At 41.9% G+C, this 14,355-nt stretch overlaps 1 protein-coding gene across 2 annotated transcripts in view; it reads left to right on the forward strand.

The window, feature by feature from the left end:
• Positions 1–14,355, forward strand: part of LOC124858855 (inositol polyphosphate-5-phosphatase A-like) — a 188,744-nt gene that overhangs the window by 146,132 nt on the left and 28,257 nt on the right. For both annotated transcript variants that reach the window (XM_047351131.1, XM_047351130.1), the window contains exons 10-11: positions 10,587–10,682; positions 10,977–11,051. In XM_047351131.1, the coding sequence (XP_047207087.1) occupies positions 10,587–10,682; positions 10,977–11,051 (171 nt within the window). The remainder of the gene's footprint in view (positions 1–10,586; positions 10,683–10,976; positions 11,052–14,355) is intronic.

Consider the following 14,355-nt stretch of genomic DNA (forward strand, 5'->3'; position numbering starts at 1 on the left):
TGTTGAGAAAGCTTTTTCTTGGCCTTTGTTTTTGCTGCTTGTTGGGAGGGTATGTGGGAGAAATGGAAGCAGAGATCAGGAGCTTTTGGGAATCTCTCTTACTCAGGATGTCTTGTTTAAGTCTCTGTACTTTTGAGTGTTGGAACTTTATGGAGAATCATTGGAGAAAACTTCCAAATAGTTCTGTCTAAGAGCTCAGATGGGTGGTGTGTGCTTGTGCGTGTGTAGCCCCCAGAATAAAAGAAGGTCAGGGGGGTCAAAGTGATGAATTTTTATAGGCCTGTTCTCTCTGTTTCAGCCCTGTCCCTTTCTTTGCGCGCTGCACTGCCTCTCAAAGACAACCATGCAGGGCAATTTGTCCTGTTGGGCTCTGCAGAATGGGCTAGCAGAGGAGTTAAATGCCAGGGACACACACACACACACATTCAGGTTTCCTCACACACACACAACCCTTCGTCCTGTTGTCCTGAATGATTTGTGGCCTGTCCATTATCCATTTCGAAGGGACAAATGCTTTCGGTGAATTTCTGAAGGTAAAGACGGAATGGCAGCCCTCAGAGCTTGCCTTTTGTTTTTAGAGAAGTTTCCCAGATGTTATAATGCGCAAGATAAATAGGGCACATTATCGCTGTCGCACACGCCCTCTTACCTCTCCGAGCGTGGTTTTGGCAAAGGCGTGGCGATTTGGTAGACCTCCTACGATGCACACACTGCCGTGAGCTCTCAGCATCAGTTCTCACACCGTCGAGCAAGTTCATGTGAAGAGGTTAGCATTAGTGAGGGTTTACTGGGGTCAGCTGCTGACCAGTAGGTCACGTAGAGACTAACTTTGCGGTTGATAATGTGTCCACTCTCACCTCTCCTCCTTGAAGAATTCCCACTGAGCTCTGGATATGTCAATAATGAATCCACTGTGTTTGGAGACGTTAAATTAGCCCGCCACAGGCCGAGAGCAGAGAATAACTCTGGCTAGTGTCCAGCTGGATGAGGTTGGAAGGGTCACAGCTGATTTACTGGTTATCCTGTGTAATAGCTTGCAGGAAAGCAGGAGACCAAATTTGTTGTTACCTACTCAGGCTGCGCTTTCACCCCATTCATGTTGATGATGAAGAACGGTAGTGAGTGGGATAAAAGTTATCACATTGCGAAGCTGGACCTGCCAGCTCCGCTGGCAAACCTTAAATCCTCCCGCAGCACTGCTTTGCATGTCAACGGGCAAATAATGGTGCATTCTGACAATGCCACCGCCCTTACTGACACAGTGTCGCCCCTGTCCAAGTTCTCTGGTAATGAAGAATGAATAGTTAGCTCATTTTCCGCTCCTTCGCTGTCTCTGTCTGCACACATGTTTATTGTCTCATACTTTTTCTTCCTATCTAAAATGAAGACCGTTTTCACATCTGTAGTTTGGTTTTCATTGGTCCACATTAGTTGATGAGTTTAACTTGTAACGTTTTCCGATGGTTTGGTTTCTTTTTACAAAGAGAAAACTCCAAGCGAACCAAAAGCTGTCACTACAAACCATGCGAGAACGTTCTGTGTTCTGAGCGAGTAAAACAACATGAAGTATTTCATCATATCATTAGTGTGTTTCTGGGTACAATTGGATTGTGAGAAGATGTCTTGAAAGTTGCATTGTTTATGAGTTTGTTTACTCTACCGCAACCCATAATGCAACGCATACCTGACTATGGGAAGGCACTAGGGTCAAGTGCCTTTCTGGGTAGCAGTGTCGGATCATATTCACACCATAAACAAACCGCTCTAAAGTTTGGTTGCAACCATACCGAGAATTCCTCCTCCAAGCGGTCTCGCTATGGTTGTTTTGGTCCACAGCCTAGTGCGATTGCTATGTTAACATCTGCACAAACGGACCACACCAAGGGGGGAAAGGAGTTTGTTCTAAACACAGAGGTACTGTAAGACTGTAAAATGACAGCGTAATGGGGTTACGTGAAAGCGAAATATCAAACGGACCTTTGACAATTTAAAAAATGTTTTCAATTCTAAGTTTTACTTTTCATGACACAAGGAAAATGATTGTGATTTCACACTCTCAATGTGAAAAACTAAGTGCACTATTTGCTGCTTCCATTGGATTTAAGAGGGAAGTAGCAGTCAGGTACTGCTAATCAAATGTAAGCTCAATCTTAATTAACTGTTGTTAATGTCTGTGTAACCAACTCTATAAAAGCAGGGGTTTGGGCAGTTTTCTGCTCTGGTGCATACTGGGGTTTGTTAAAACAATGTTGTGGCAGTAGGAATGACTCTAGAGAAACAGCTGTTGATATCTGTCAATCTTGGAAGGTTTATAAGGCCTTTTTCCAAACCATTTGAAGTCTGTCATTCTACCGAGAAATAGTTTCAACAAGTGACAAACCTTAAAGACATCTGCCAGGCTTCCCAGGAGTGCATATCCCAGCAAATTCATTCCAAGCTCCGACAATACAATGCTCAGAGAGATCACAAAATACTGTCATCTTAAACTGTACAAGACTTATTTAACATGTTAAATATTAAGGATCATTAAAGGTCAATAAAAAGAGATTGCACAAGTATGGCTTGTTTGGATGTGTCATATAGCAGCATCACGTAAGTGAACCATTGGTTCACTGGACACCACGGTGGTGCCATGGTAATGAACCACCACCATGGTTCATTACTAACTCTGCATAAATTGAAGACCTGCTGAGGAGGGGCTAAGCAATTTGGCTGTGTTCGATCAAGTAGAAACAAAGAGCAGCTTAAAAATTCTCCACAGCAATTTGAGAGACTGATAAAGTTAGACAGAAAATGACTACCGAGGGTTATTCCTGCTTACATACACTCTCTTTCAAGTCTAATTTCTGCATAGTTCCAATAGGTCAATCAAATCTGAGTTTTTTCTTCTAATTGGTGACCTCTGACCCTTTTGTGAGCCTTGCCATGGTGTTATGTTTGGATTGCCTTAATGTTTCAGTTGGACACAGTGGAAGGCGTCCATCTGTCAGCGGTGCAGTACACATTGCTTTAACCTGTCTTCTAAGCAGAGCAGTTGGAATGGAGAGCTTCCTCCTTCCACAGTCAGGGGGTTATCCTCCATCGATGCACAAAGCCAGTTCTATCCTCAGCACCGCCTCTAATCTGCAACCCTCTACAAACACTCAGTGCTGACCTCTGACCCATAATGCTGAGTCACTTAGCAGTCTCCCAGCCATCTCCACCTTTGCTGCTTGTTAATATTTTCCCTTTGCCTGCTTTCTTGTCCCTTCTGCAAACTAATAAGCCTGTATCAAACAAGGAGTCAATTGCAACCACACAAATTATGTTATTGGTCATAATTTAATTTACGGTGATCAGGGTCTACATGTAATATGTTTAAGGAGCAGCAGCTTCAAAGGGAACTGTCTGTTCAGAGATTCTGTAGAAGCACCTGGGCAGGCCGTGCAGCTGGCAGTAGGAACAACACATCAGCCCTCTGGTATGGTCTTAAGTGACAGCATGGGGTTCTCATTTGCCCATTTCAGTGCTCCGTGTTTGTCGGCCAAATCTTATGACAGAAACACCGGGATGAGGCGAGGCTCCTGAAGGTTTTACTCATGCTTGAATGAGCCAGTTGGGAGAACAACTATAGGTTAGCTGTAATCAATTGTGTGCAATCACCCACCTTCACTGATACACTGATTGTTCAGTCATCGAACATATGGATGGATCAATCGTTTTAATGTCAGCACGCAGAGCTATGCAAATGTGCAGGACTGGATAGCTAAAGGAGAGCCTGCATCAGTATTGATCCAGCAGACTTTAATTTGTTAAAATATGTTTCTCATTAGGCTCTGGTGCATGTAAGATCCTCCTTAAAAGAAGTACGTTCTGCATCTGTGTTGTTATTCCTACAGGCCAGCTGGAATCATACATTACCCTGAAGCTGAAATAATTGAATTCAGTCAGGATTTCAAAGAGTAATCGTTCTAGGAAAAGACATTTTCCTGCAAGAAAAGGAAGCATTAGCTAATTGTTGAACTGTCCTGGCTGAACTCTCCTGGCACAAGCTCTAGGCTCGCATAAATACAAAATATATGGAGCTATTTTATCACTGGGACATCCATTATTACTATTTTTATTCTGCAAGTTATGTCCATGATCTGTCATTTTACTGTGCCTTGCAAAAGTCTGCATACCTTTAAAACTTATCACAATTTGTAAGATTCCTACCAAACAACCTCAGAGCATTTTACTAGAATTTTATGTTACAGACCAACAGAAAGGTGTGCATGACTGTGAAGAGGAAGAACGACCATTTAGGATTTTATATGTATTATTTCATATGGAAATCTGAGAAGTGTGTTAAGCACCCGTCAATAGTTTGTTGAAATTTTAGTTCGCCCTTCTTTGCAAAAAAGCTCAAGCTCAGTCAACAGAATTGAATTTTGGTCTGTACTTGGACCATTCTTACACATGAATATGCTTTGATTCAACGTGTTTCATTGTAGGTCTGCTTGTATGTTTATTGTTGTTCTCCTGCTGGAAGGGGAACATTCACCCCAGTCTAAAGTCTTCTGCAGCCTCTTACCGATTTTCTTCCAGGATTGTCCTGTCTCTAGCTCCAGTCATCTTCCCATCAACTCTGACCAGCTTTTTTGTCCTGCTGAAATAAAGCATCCCCAGGACATGATGCTGGCACCAGCATGTTTCACTGTGGGGCTGTCCTCGTTCAGAGTGCTGCATACAGGCGACAATGTTCAGTTTTGGTCTCATCTGACCCTGCAACACCTACTTCCACATGTTTACTTTGTCCCTACATGGGTTGTGGCAAACTGCAAACGGAACTACTTTCTTCTGTTCACTTTTCTGTAAAGGTCAGATTTGTGGAGTTCATGCCTAAAAGTTGTACTATCAACAGATTGGCCCACATGAGCTGTAAATCTTTAGAGCTCCTCCAGAGGTATCACGGACATCTTTGCAGAGGTCTCTGATTATTGCTTTATTTGCCTGATCAAATATACAGGTCCTTCTCAAAATATTAGCATATTGTGATAAAGTTCATTATTTTCCATAATGTCATGATGAAAATTTAACATTCATATATTTTAGATTTATTGCACACTAACTGAAATATTTCAGGTCTTTTATTGTCTTAATACGGATGATTTTGGCATACAGCTCATGAAAACCCAAAATTCCTATCTCACAAAATTAAAAGGGTCTCTAAACGAGCTATGAACCTAATCATCTGAATCAACGAGTTAACTCTAAACACCTGCAAAAGATTCCTGAGGCCTTTAAAACTCCCAGCCTGGTTCATCACTCAAAACCCCAATCATGGGTAAGACTGCCGACCTGACTGCTGTCCAGAAGGCCACTATTGACACCCTCAAGCAAGAGGGTAAGACACAGAAAGAAATTTCTGAATGAATAGGCTGTTCCCAGAGTGCTGTATCAAGGCATCTCAGTGGGAAGGAAAAAGTGTGGCCGAAAACGCTGCACAACGAGAAGAGGTGACCGGACCCTGAGGAAGATTGTGGAGAAGGGCCGATTCCAGACCTTGGGGGATCTGCGGAAGCAGTGGACTGAGTCTGGAGTAGAAACATCCAGAGCCACCGTGCACAGGCGTGTGCAGGAAATGGGCTACAGGTGCCGCATTCCCCAGGTCAAGCCACTTTTGAACCAGAAACAGCAGCAGAAGCGCCTGACCTGGGCTACTGAGAAGCAGCACTGGACTGTTGCTCAGTGGTCCAAAGTACTTTTTTCGGATGAAAGCAAATTCTGCATGTCATTCGGAAATCAAGGTGCCAGAGTCTGGAAGAAGACTGGGGAGAAGGAAATGCCAAATGCCAGAAGTCCAGTGTCAAGTACCCACAGTCAGTGATGGTCTGGGGTGCCGTGTTAGCTGCTGGTGTTGGTCCACTGTGTTTTATCAAGGGCAGGGTCAATGCAGCTAGCTATCAGGAGATTTTGGAGCACTTCATGCTTCCATCTGCTGAAAAGCTTTATGGAAATGAAGATTTCATTTTTCAGCACGACTTGGCCCCTGCTCACAGTGCCAAAACCACTGGTAAATGGTTTACGGACCATGGTATCACTGTGCTCAATTGGCCTGCCAACTCTCCTGACCTGAACCCCATAGAGAATCTGTGGGATATTGTGAAGAGAACGTTGAGAGACTCAAGACCCAACACTCTGGATGAGCTAAAGGCCGCTATCGAAGCATCCTGGGCCTCCATAAGACCTCAGCAGGGCCACAGGCTGATTGCCTCCATGCCACGCCGCATTGAAGCAGTCATTTCTGCAAAAGGATTCCCAACCAAGTATTGAGTGCATAACTGTACATGATTATTTGAAGGTTGACGTTTTTTGTATTAAAAACACTTTTCTTTTATTGGTCGGATGAAATATGCTAATTTTGTGAGATAGGAATTTTGGGTTTTCATGAGCTGTATGCCACAATCATCCATATTAAGACAATGAAAGACCTGAAATATTTCAGTTAGTGTGCAATGAATCTAAAATATATGAATGTTAAACTTTCATCATGACATTATGGAAAATAATGAACTTTATCACAATATGCTAATATTTTGAGAAGGACCTGTATTTTGAGAAGATTTTACTCACAGATGAGCTCTATTTACTGATTAGGTGACTACTGAAGACAACTGGTTGCCATGGATTTTATTTAGGGGTATCAACACGAAGGGGGCTAAATCTAAATGCCCCTACACAGTTTTCAGATTTTTTTAATTTTGAAAAATGTTGAAAACCATGTATGATTTGTCTTTCACTTTACAATTATGCACAACCTCCTGTTGGTATATCACATGAAATCTTGGTAAAATATATTGCGATGTGTGGTTGTAAGCTGGCAAAATGTGAAAAAGTTCAAGGTGTTTGAAGGCTTTTGCAAGGCATTATATAAACAATTATGTTCAAAATAATAGCAGTGTTAGTAAAGCTCACATCTGTGTTGCATGGAGTCGACCTGGTTCTGGCATCTGTGAACAGGTATTCCAGCCCAGGATGATTTGACAACATTCCACAGTTCCTTTGCATTTCTTGGTTTTGCCCCAGAAACAGCATTTTTGGTGTCACCCCACATGTTTTCAATCGTACTAAGGTCCGAGGATTGGGCAGGCCACTCCAGAACTTTGATTTTGTTGGGCTGGAACCAAGATGTTGCTTGCGTACTGGTGTGTTTGGTATCGTTGTCTTGTTGAAACATCCATTTAAAGTGCATTTCCTCTTCAGTATACTAAGAGAGACATCCCCATATCATGATGCTTGAACCACCATGCTTCACTGTCTTCAGAGTGTGCTGTGGCTTCAGTTCAGTGTTTCTGGGTCATCTGACGAATTGTCTGCGGCTCTTGGAACCAGAAATTCTCCTTCTTTAGCATGTCTTTTTTCTTTCTTTTTTTACAGTGGTGCTTCTTGCTGATAGATTAGCCTCACACAGACTTCATCTAACTCTCACAGTACACACAGTTAACTTCAGACCCTCTTTGATCACCCTGGAGCTGATCATTGGCTGAATGTTTACCTTTCTGGCTATTCTTTGATCCATTCAAACGGTAGCCTCTGTTTTCTTCCACGCCTTCTGGTTTTGCTTTCCATTTTAAAGTATAAGAGATTTTTTTAGCTGAGCAGCCAATCCTTTTCTGCACTTGTTAATATGTTTTCCCCTCTCCAATCAATGTCCTAATCAAAAGTACACTGTTCTCCCGAACAATGCATGAAAAGACCCATTTTTGTCAGGTTTTCAGAGAGAAATTAATGAATAACATTTGCTAGAGTCATCCTCAGATAAGGACCACCTGATTGACACCTGTTTCTTCCCAGAATGAATGACCTCAGTTATTAAGTTTCACACTGCAATTATTTTGAAGACATCTCTGTCAATTATACAGACCGAGCATGCATATAAGGAATGTTGGTTCAGTTGGTTTTATATGACTCTACTACACCTACTAGTAAATTATTTACCATGTGGTAAAATGATTTCTACCATAAACAGTGATGGATCTGGTAAGTGTAGTTGGATGGCTATTATTTTGAGCATAGCTGTATAGATTTGTTGACATTTCAAAGCTCTTTCTGGGATGTGGAAATTGTTGCTTGTTACATCAGCAAACATTGCGAACATCCAGATTTATTGGGAACTTTAAGATTTCTGAGGATTTCTGACGAGGAATGCATTCTCATTTGGAATAATAACTGTAAAACAAACAAGGTCTAATTGGAAAAAGCAAGAAAAACAAGAAAATGTGATAATTTTCCCCAGGCTTTTGGAAAGGTGTTACTTTTTTATCATTTGTTTTAACCAAAGTCTGTATAGTACTGACAGTAAAGCCATCAATGAAAACAAAAAGGACTTTCTGAGATTGTCTTTCCTCGGTGTGGCTACAATGACTTTTTGACAGGAAAAGCATCTCTTGCCCTTCTCACTAGCTCCTTCTTTGGCCTATTCATTGCACAAAGCTGCTTAAGCACACTTAAGCGCATTAGCATTTGGCTGCCAGGGGACCATATTGACCCAGCATTTGGATGACCTAAATGAGTGAAAGATGGAGCGATTTGTTAGGGCTTTAGAAATTTCCTTTTGGGGAGTGGGGGGTAAGCACGAAGGAGGCGGCGGAGCGATGAGGGGGGTTGTCTGCAAGGAGTTGTTCCACTTTCTCTCAGGGCACGGTGTTTGTTCTAATCTGGTGTGCCATTTCTTCGCGGCCGAAGCAAGTCTGATTTGTGACATTTCGGCCTAAAGAGCCTTTTTCTGCTGGCTATATTGGCTTGACCCGATTATCTAATCTGTGCTTTGAATTTCAATCAGCCCCCTCAGTCTCTGCTGTGTGCTATGGGAACCTCTGGCTGAGGGATTTCCTTATTCAGCTGTCTTCAAACACAGATGGCCGAATGTTTAACTAATTGTTAAGAGAGTTCACAAAGCCGAATTTAACCCTGCACACAGTCCAGGGGCTAAGTACATAGACGAGATAAAGAGAAGGCACAGTGAGGTGGGAGTTTGTGGGATGATTCTTTAAGACAAGCATTTGAATGCAACACAGAGATGGGTATAAATGAACACCTGGTTAACAGTAAAACAGGCCCAATATGTCTTTATATTTAGTTGTGGTCAGCAGTTAAAAAACACCTATCCTGGCCATGAGTGGCCTTATTTTGGGCTTTAATTTCAACCTTGTTTTCTAGGGTGGAATAATGATTAAACAGATTTTAAACAGCTGTAATTAGATACGCACTTTTAAATTTATTCTGTATTTGCTTGTATTCACACAGAATCAGACTTTTACAAAAAAAGTTCAAATATATACATTCAACTCCAGCAATATTTGATCCAGTGTCCCTTAGCAAGTTGGACCTGGAACCTCTATGTTTTTTGTAGCCATCAACAAGCTTCTGGCATATTTCTGACTATGTGATCACTTTTCTTGGCAGAATTGATTTTCGTTTAAATTGAATGGTTTCCATTAGGGCTGAAAATATTTATCAGATCAATCGTGATTAATCGATTATTGAAATAATAATCAAATAATTTAGTTATTGAATAATCTTTAACTCCAGTATACAGACTCTACAACATGCCATTTGCTGAAAGAACAACCCACTCAGAGCAGTAATTTGGCTAAAACTGTCCAAGAAATATATACATTTTACATTTAAGATAAAAAACCTTCTCTGTCTGTAAATATGCTCTATCTAGAACTCATTAAATGGCATAGCTTTAGTTTCATCTAGTTCAAATTCTGTAAAAAGAATTTATGATATAGCACCTTTTGCTATCTTGATTATTAAGCAGTTAATTGCAAAATAGTGAAAAGATTAATTGATTAGCAAAATAGTCGTTAGCTGCAGCCCGAACTTCAGTTGTAGCGAGTTAAATCCATTCTAAAACAATTTTTCTTATTGGTTTGGTGTAAATTCTCTGTTGAAACATCTAGTTGTATCAGTTTGTGCATTTACACCACTGTGTAGTGAAAGCCATACCATGATGTCACTATCATGCTTTACAGTTGGTATTTGACAACTCTTGGAAGAACTGCTGGAGTTCATTTGAATTTGTTGATTTCTCAAGTCTAACTATCTTCAACAGGGCTGAGGTCAGAGCTTGGGGAAGCCATCCCAGAAGCTTGATGTTAATCTGCATTATCTGTTAGTAAAAGAGTTTGGATTCATTCTTTTATTTCTTGTGTTTGAACACTCCGTTGTGTTCTAATTTTTAATCATTTGAGCAAATATGCCTGCATGTGGTGCAAGAAGAGTGGTTAGGATATTCATCAACAACACAGGAACCACCTAGACTCAAGCCTACCAGGAACTGGAAACTGATGGAACACCACTGTTGTCCACTTCTGTCAGATGGAGTGGATAAATATGTTGCCAGAATTTTTTGACAGAAGCATATGGGGTTGGGGATGAAACCCGGCAAGCAACATAAAGCCAAAAAATACATTTTTATTTTTAGGCCCAAAAGTTAATTTAAAATTCGAATTATTTTGACATTCCCACCCACGGTGAGTGGATATAAACGCTCGATCAGAACTCAATGCACCTACTTTGTTTTCCATGTTTTCATTCTCTGCCTCTCTCTCTTCCAGAGCCTCTGTTCCACTGCCACCATGCAGACCGTCACAAACACAGACACCAATGTAGTGGACGAGCTAATGTTCATAGAAAGTGATAATGATCGAAAGGTTAGTTGTTTTCACTCTCTGGTTACAACTCACCTAATTCGCTCTGTGAAATGTCAATGATGCATCTGTAATTAGGTGTAAAAACTGTTTTATTGCACCGCCCTTTAGTTCTACAATTGTTCTACCTGTCCTGGTTTAGCAAAGGTCAGATTGTGCCTGACCTTAGCAGCGGATAACTTAGTGCTGCCTGCCTCTGTTGCTCAGGGATGTTAATTAATTCTCTAATTGCTGAGTCCTCTCCTCATTATTACTGCCATTAATCAGAGCACATTTCATCTCCTTCCTTTCGTTTAGGTTGTTCTTGAAGTTGGAAAGAAGATTTTTAAATATGCCGACCAGAATGTCTTCCGGGAAAACAATGGGACCTCAGTAAGTCACCCCTTTACGTCCCTTCATTTGCTCATCTGCCCTCTCATCTAAAAGTCATTTATAACAAATTAAATTTATCCCAACAGCTTCATAGTCTCACCCTCTTCTGTATGATAGCAGCAGCTGCAGTTTATAACGGTTTAAACTGATTATCTGTCCAAATGTAACACAAAGGAGCCACAGCAGAGATGTTTGATTAGCGATTACTTATAATGTGAGACATTGACGAACGCCCTTCTTACAGTAACTTTGGCCTAACAAACCAGTCTTTGCATTGTTTTGGTGCTAGTGTTGTAATACCCTTCAAACCAGATCTTTGCTAGTAAAACTGGTTCCAGGGTGGCACCAGCACTCTTCAGTGCCGCCCTAGAACCGGATTTACCAGGTTTGGGGAAGGAATTTGGATCGATTCTAGCAGTCAAGAGTTCACCTTCATGGACTGCGAGGATTTGAACCCAGATGTCTTTGAATAACTTTTAACTGTATGCGCACAGGCACACCGAGGGTTAAGTATGTGCAGCTGAAAGCACCTTTTACATTCCTCTGCTTTTATATGGCTGTATATTACATTAAGTAGTTCAAAGTTGCAGCTTGTTAAATTCCCCCTAGAGTTACACACACACACCTACACATCAACAGAATGAAGCACGAAGCTAGAGCTTATTAATGCAGTTTGACTCATAATATAAAAATTTTATATAAGCCCCAGGCAATAAATCAGCAGTCATTTATGAACCTCTAATGCTAAAATAGCTAAATGCTAAAAACAACCTGAAACTGAATATAAATTTGGAACATAAAGAAATCCAAGCAATTACATGGAGCAACAAAGTGATTAGAAAAAGAAACATACCAGAAATGGTGTTTATTATCCAATACATAACCTTGTTACATTTGTTATTCCAAAATATACATATTACATTATTTGGATGAATTCCTTCCACCTTAGTCATCACCTTATGATTTCAAACAAAAGTCTGGGCTGGATTTTCAACAGGCACCTTATGGCCCACTCTTGATTTCATTCTGGTAATTATGGCCTTTCTGTTTTATCGCTTTTAATTTCTGTTGTAAAACCTATATGCCATTTTTCTTTATTTTTCTGATGTTCTTCTTGATGTGAGTTTGCATTGGAATCACTGAGCATAAATGTTAAATATGACTACAAACAGGCAGAACGAAATTTACTACTGTAACTACGGTTCTTTGAATCCCAGATGACTGCCAGAGGCAGTGCTGCAAGCACTGAATCATCATTCTTGCGTATGCGAGGTCGAGTACTAATGACAACAAAGTCACCCCTGACCTACTGGTGATCCACGTCTCATGACACTAGAAGCTCATTCTTACTTCTCTTAAGCATGAGGATTCTGAGGGACCAAGCACTCTGGCGGTCATCCAGGATTTATAGAACCGTAGTTACAGTAGTAACTTTCGTTCTTTTCGTCCTACTAACGAAAGGCGGTGCTTCAAGCACTGGATGGTGTATACCAGCAAGGTCACGAGGAACCCAAATCTGCAGAACAACAGTCACAACCTCACTCACCCTCAGTGGGACGCTGCATGTCACTGTTGTAGAATGCCCTGCAGTGGATGGGGCGCCACATAGACAGCGAAGATGGCAGCCACATAGACCTTCAAAGTGGACGAGGACCCCCCCAGATCCAACAACCATTGAAAGAAGGCCAATATGTCAGCGACAATGTATCGGGTCCAGCACCTTACCACAGCACCAATCCTCAAAGACCGCCCACTTATTCATATAGATGGCCATTGTGCGGCCTACCACTCCACTGTATCAGGAGAAGGAGGAGCCGGTCCCTGCAGGGGCCAAACCCAGAACTAGAGGAGTCTTGGGTCTTGGTGGAGAATCCAACACCCCAGCTGGGACAGGAGGTCCCTCCTGGAGGGGAGGTGCATCTGTGAGCCGGAGCAACGCCTTTACAGCATTTAAAACTAAGTCCTCACTGGCCATAAGGGGGCCACACGAGGACCCTGTGCCCCTCCTGAAGAGGTTTCAGGAGAGTTTGAAAGATCAGGGGGAAAGCATAAAGTAGAGGCTAGGGCCAATCGTGCCCCAGCGTATCGTGGCTCAGAAGACTGGTGCAGTCTGTCGGGGAGAACCAAAATGGACAGTGAACCGCTTCCCTGGAGGCAAAGAGGTCAACCTCCCCTCTGCTAAAGGTCCACCAGATACAACTCACCACCTCCGGATGAAGTATCCCCCCGGCACCCTGAAGGCCTAGAGGGATGCTTTGCGGCCTGAAACAAATAGGAAGTCTGGGTTCCCCCATGGTCCCCCTGGGCCCAAGCCGGGCCCGGGGACTGCTAAAAAGGAGCAGGAGGATGAGATCACCCCCACAGACGCCCAAGCACCAACAGACTGACGGTCACGTCTGTGACGTCCCGCTAGCTTGTTCTCAAGTGATGATAGGATGGAGACGGTAGACGAATTGGAGTCTTACTTGGGACTTTCATGAAGTCCCAAAATTCAATATGGCTGCCTTGCCTCCATATTAAATTTCCTACGTTAAAATGATTTCGAGATACCTGTCTGGTAATTTTTCCAACTTCAAACTTGGAAATTTGAACTTTTGAGTAAAATTGCAATACAAAATACAGCTGCATCCTTCAACCAGTCATGCATTAGATAAATTAAATGTTTTATTTTTCCTTTTTTTTTGTTTTCATGATATAGCAGAAGAAGCTAAAAAGAAGTTCAGGTCCTGTTGTGTCGCTGTTTTAAAATGTTGGGCCAAATGATGGTTCTTGGAAAACCTGGTATTTACTGAGGTGGTACTAATAGAGAATATGACCCTGCTTGTGAAACAGTTGCTGTAGGTGGCTGATGTCCCCCCCTCAACTTCAGCTCCTCCTCCTCCCTTGCTCCCTCTCCACGTCCTCAGCAAGCCAGACAAGATGGATGACATAATGGGGGCATCAGAGATAATCTGATGGTCATGGTCTAGTTAAACACACCGTGTTATGATCCTTATAAAACAAACTACCTTTCCAAAAGGATAAATGTCCCGCCTCCCACTCCTCCACTGGGGAAGGGAAGAGGAAAAAATCCATTGCATCCTTCATCAACTGCAAGACTTGTACCAGCTTGACAGAAATTTAATTTGAGGGAGCTCTTGAAAATAATTATTGTATTTTGAGAGGAGTAATCATTGGCCGGGACATGATTGAATGTGTCCATGCCTATTGACTTTTGCTATGATTAATAGGTTTGTTTAGTCGATATTCCCATCGAAATTGTATAATTAATTATCCCCGGCGCTGTCATGGCAGGACGATGGAG

This window comes from Girardinichthys multiradiatus, chromosome 22 (genome assembly GCF_021462225.1).
Source record: "Girardinichthys multiradiatus isolate DD_20200921_A chromosome 22, DD_fGirMul_XY1, whole genome shotgun sequence".
In the NCBI taxonomy this organism is placed as follows: domain Eukaryota; kingdom Metazoa; phylum Chordata; class Actinopteri; order Cyprinodontiformes; family Goodeidae; genus Girardinichthys; species Girardinichthys multiradiatus.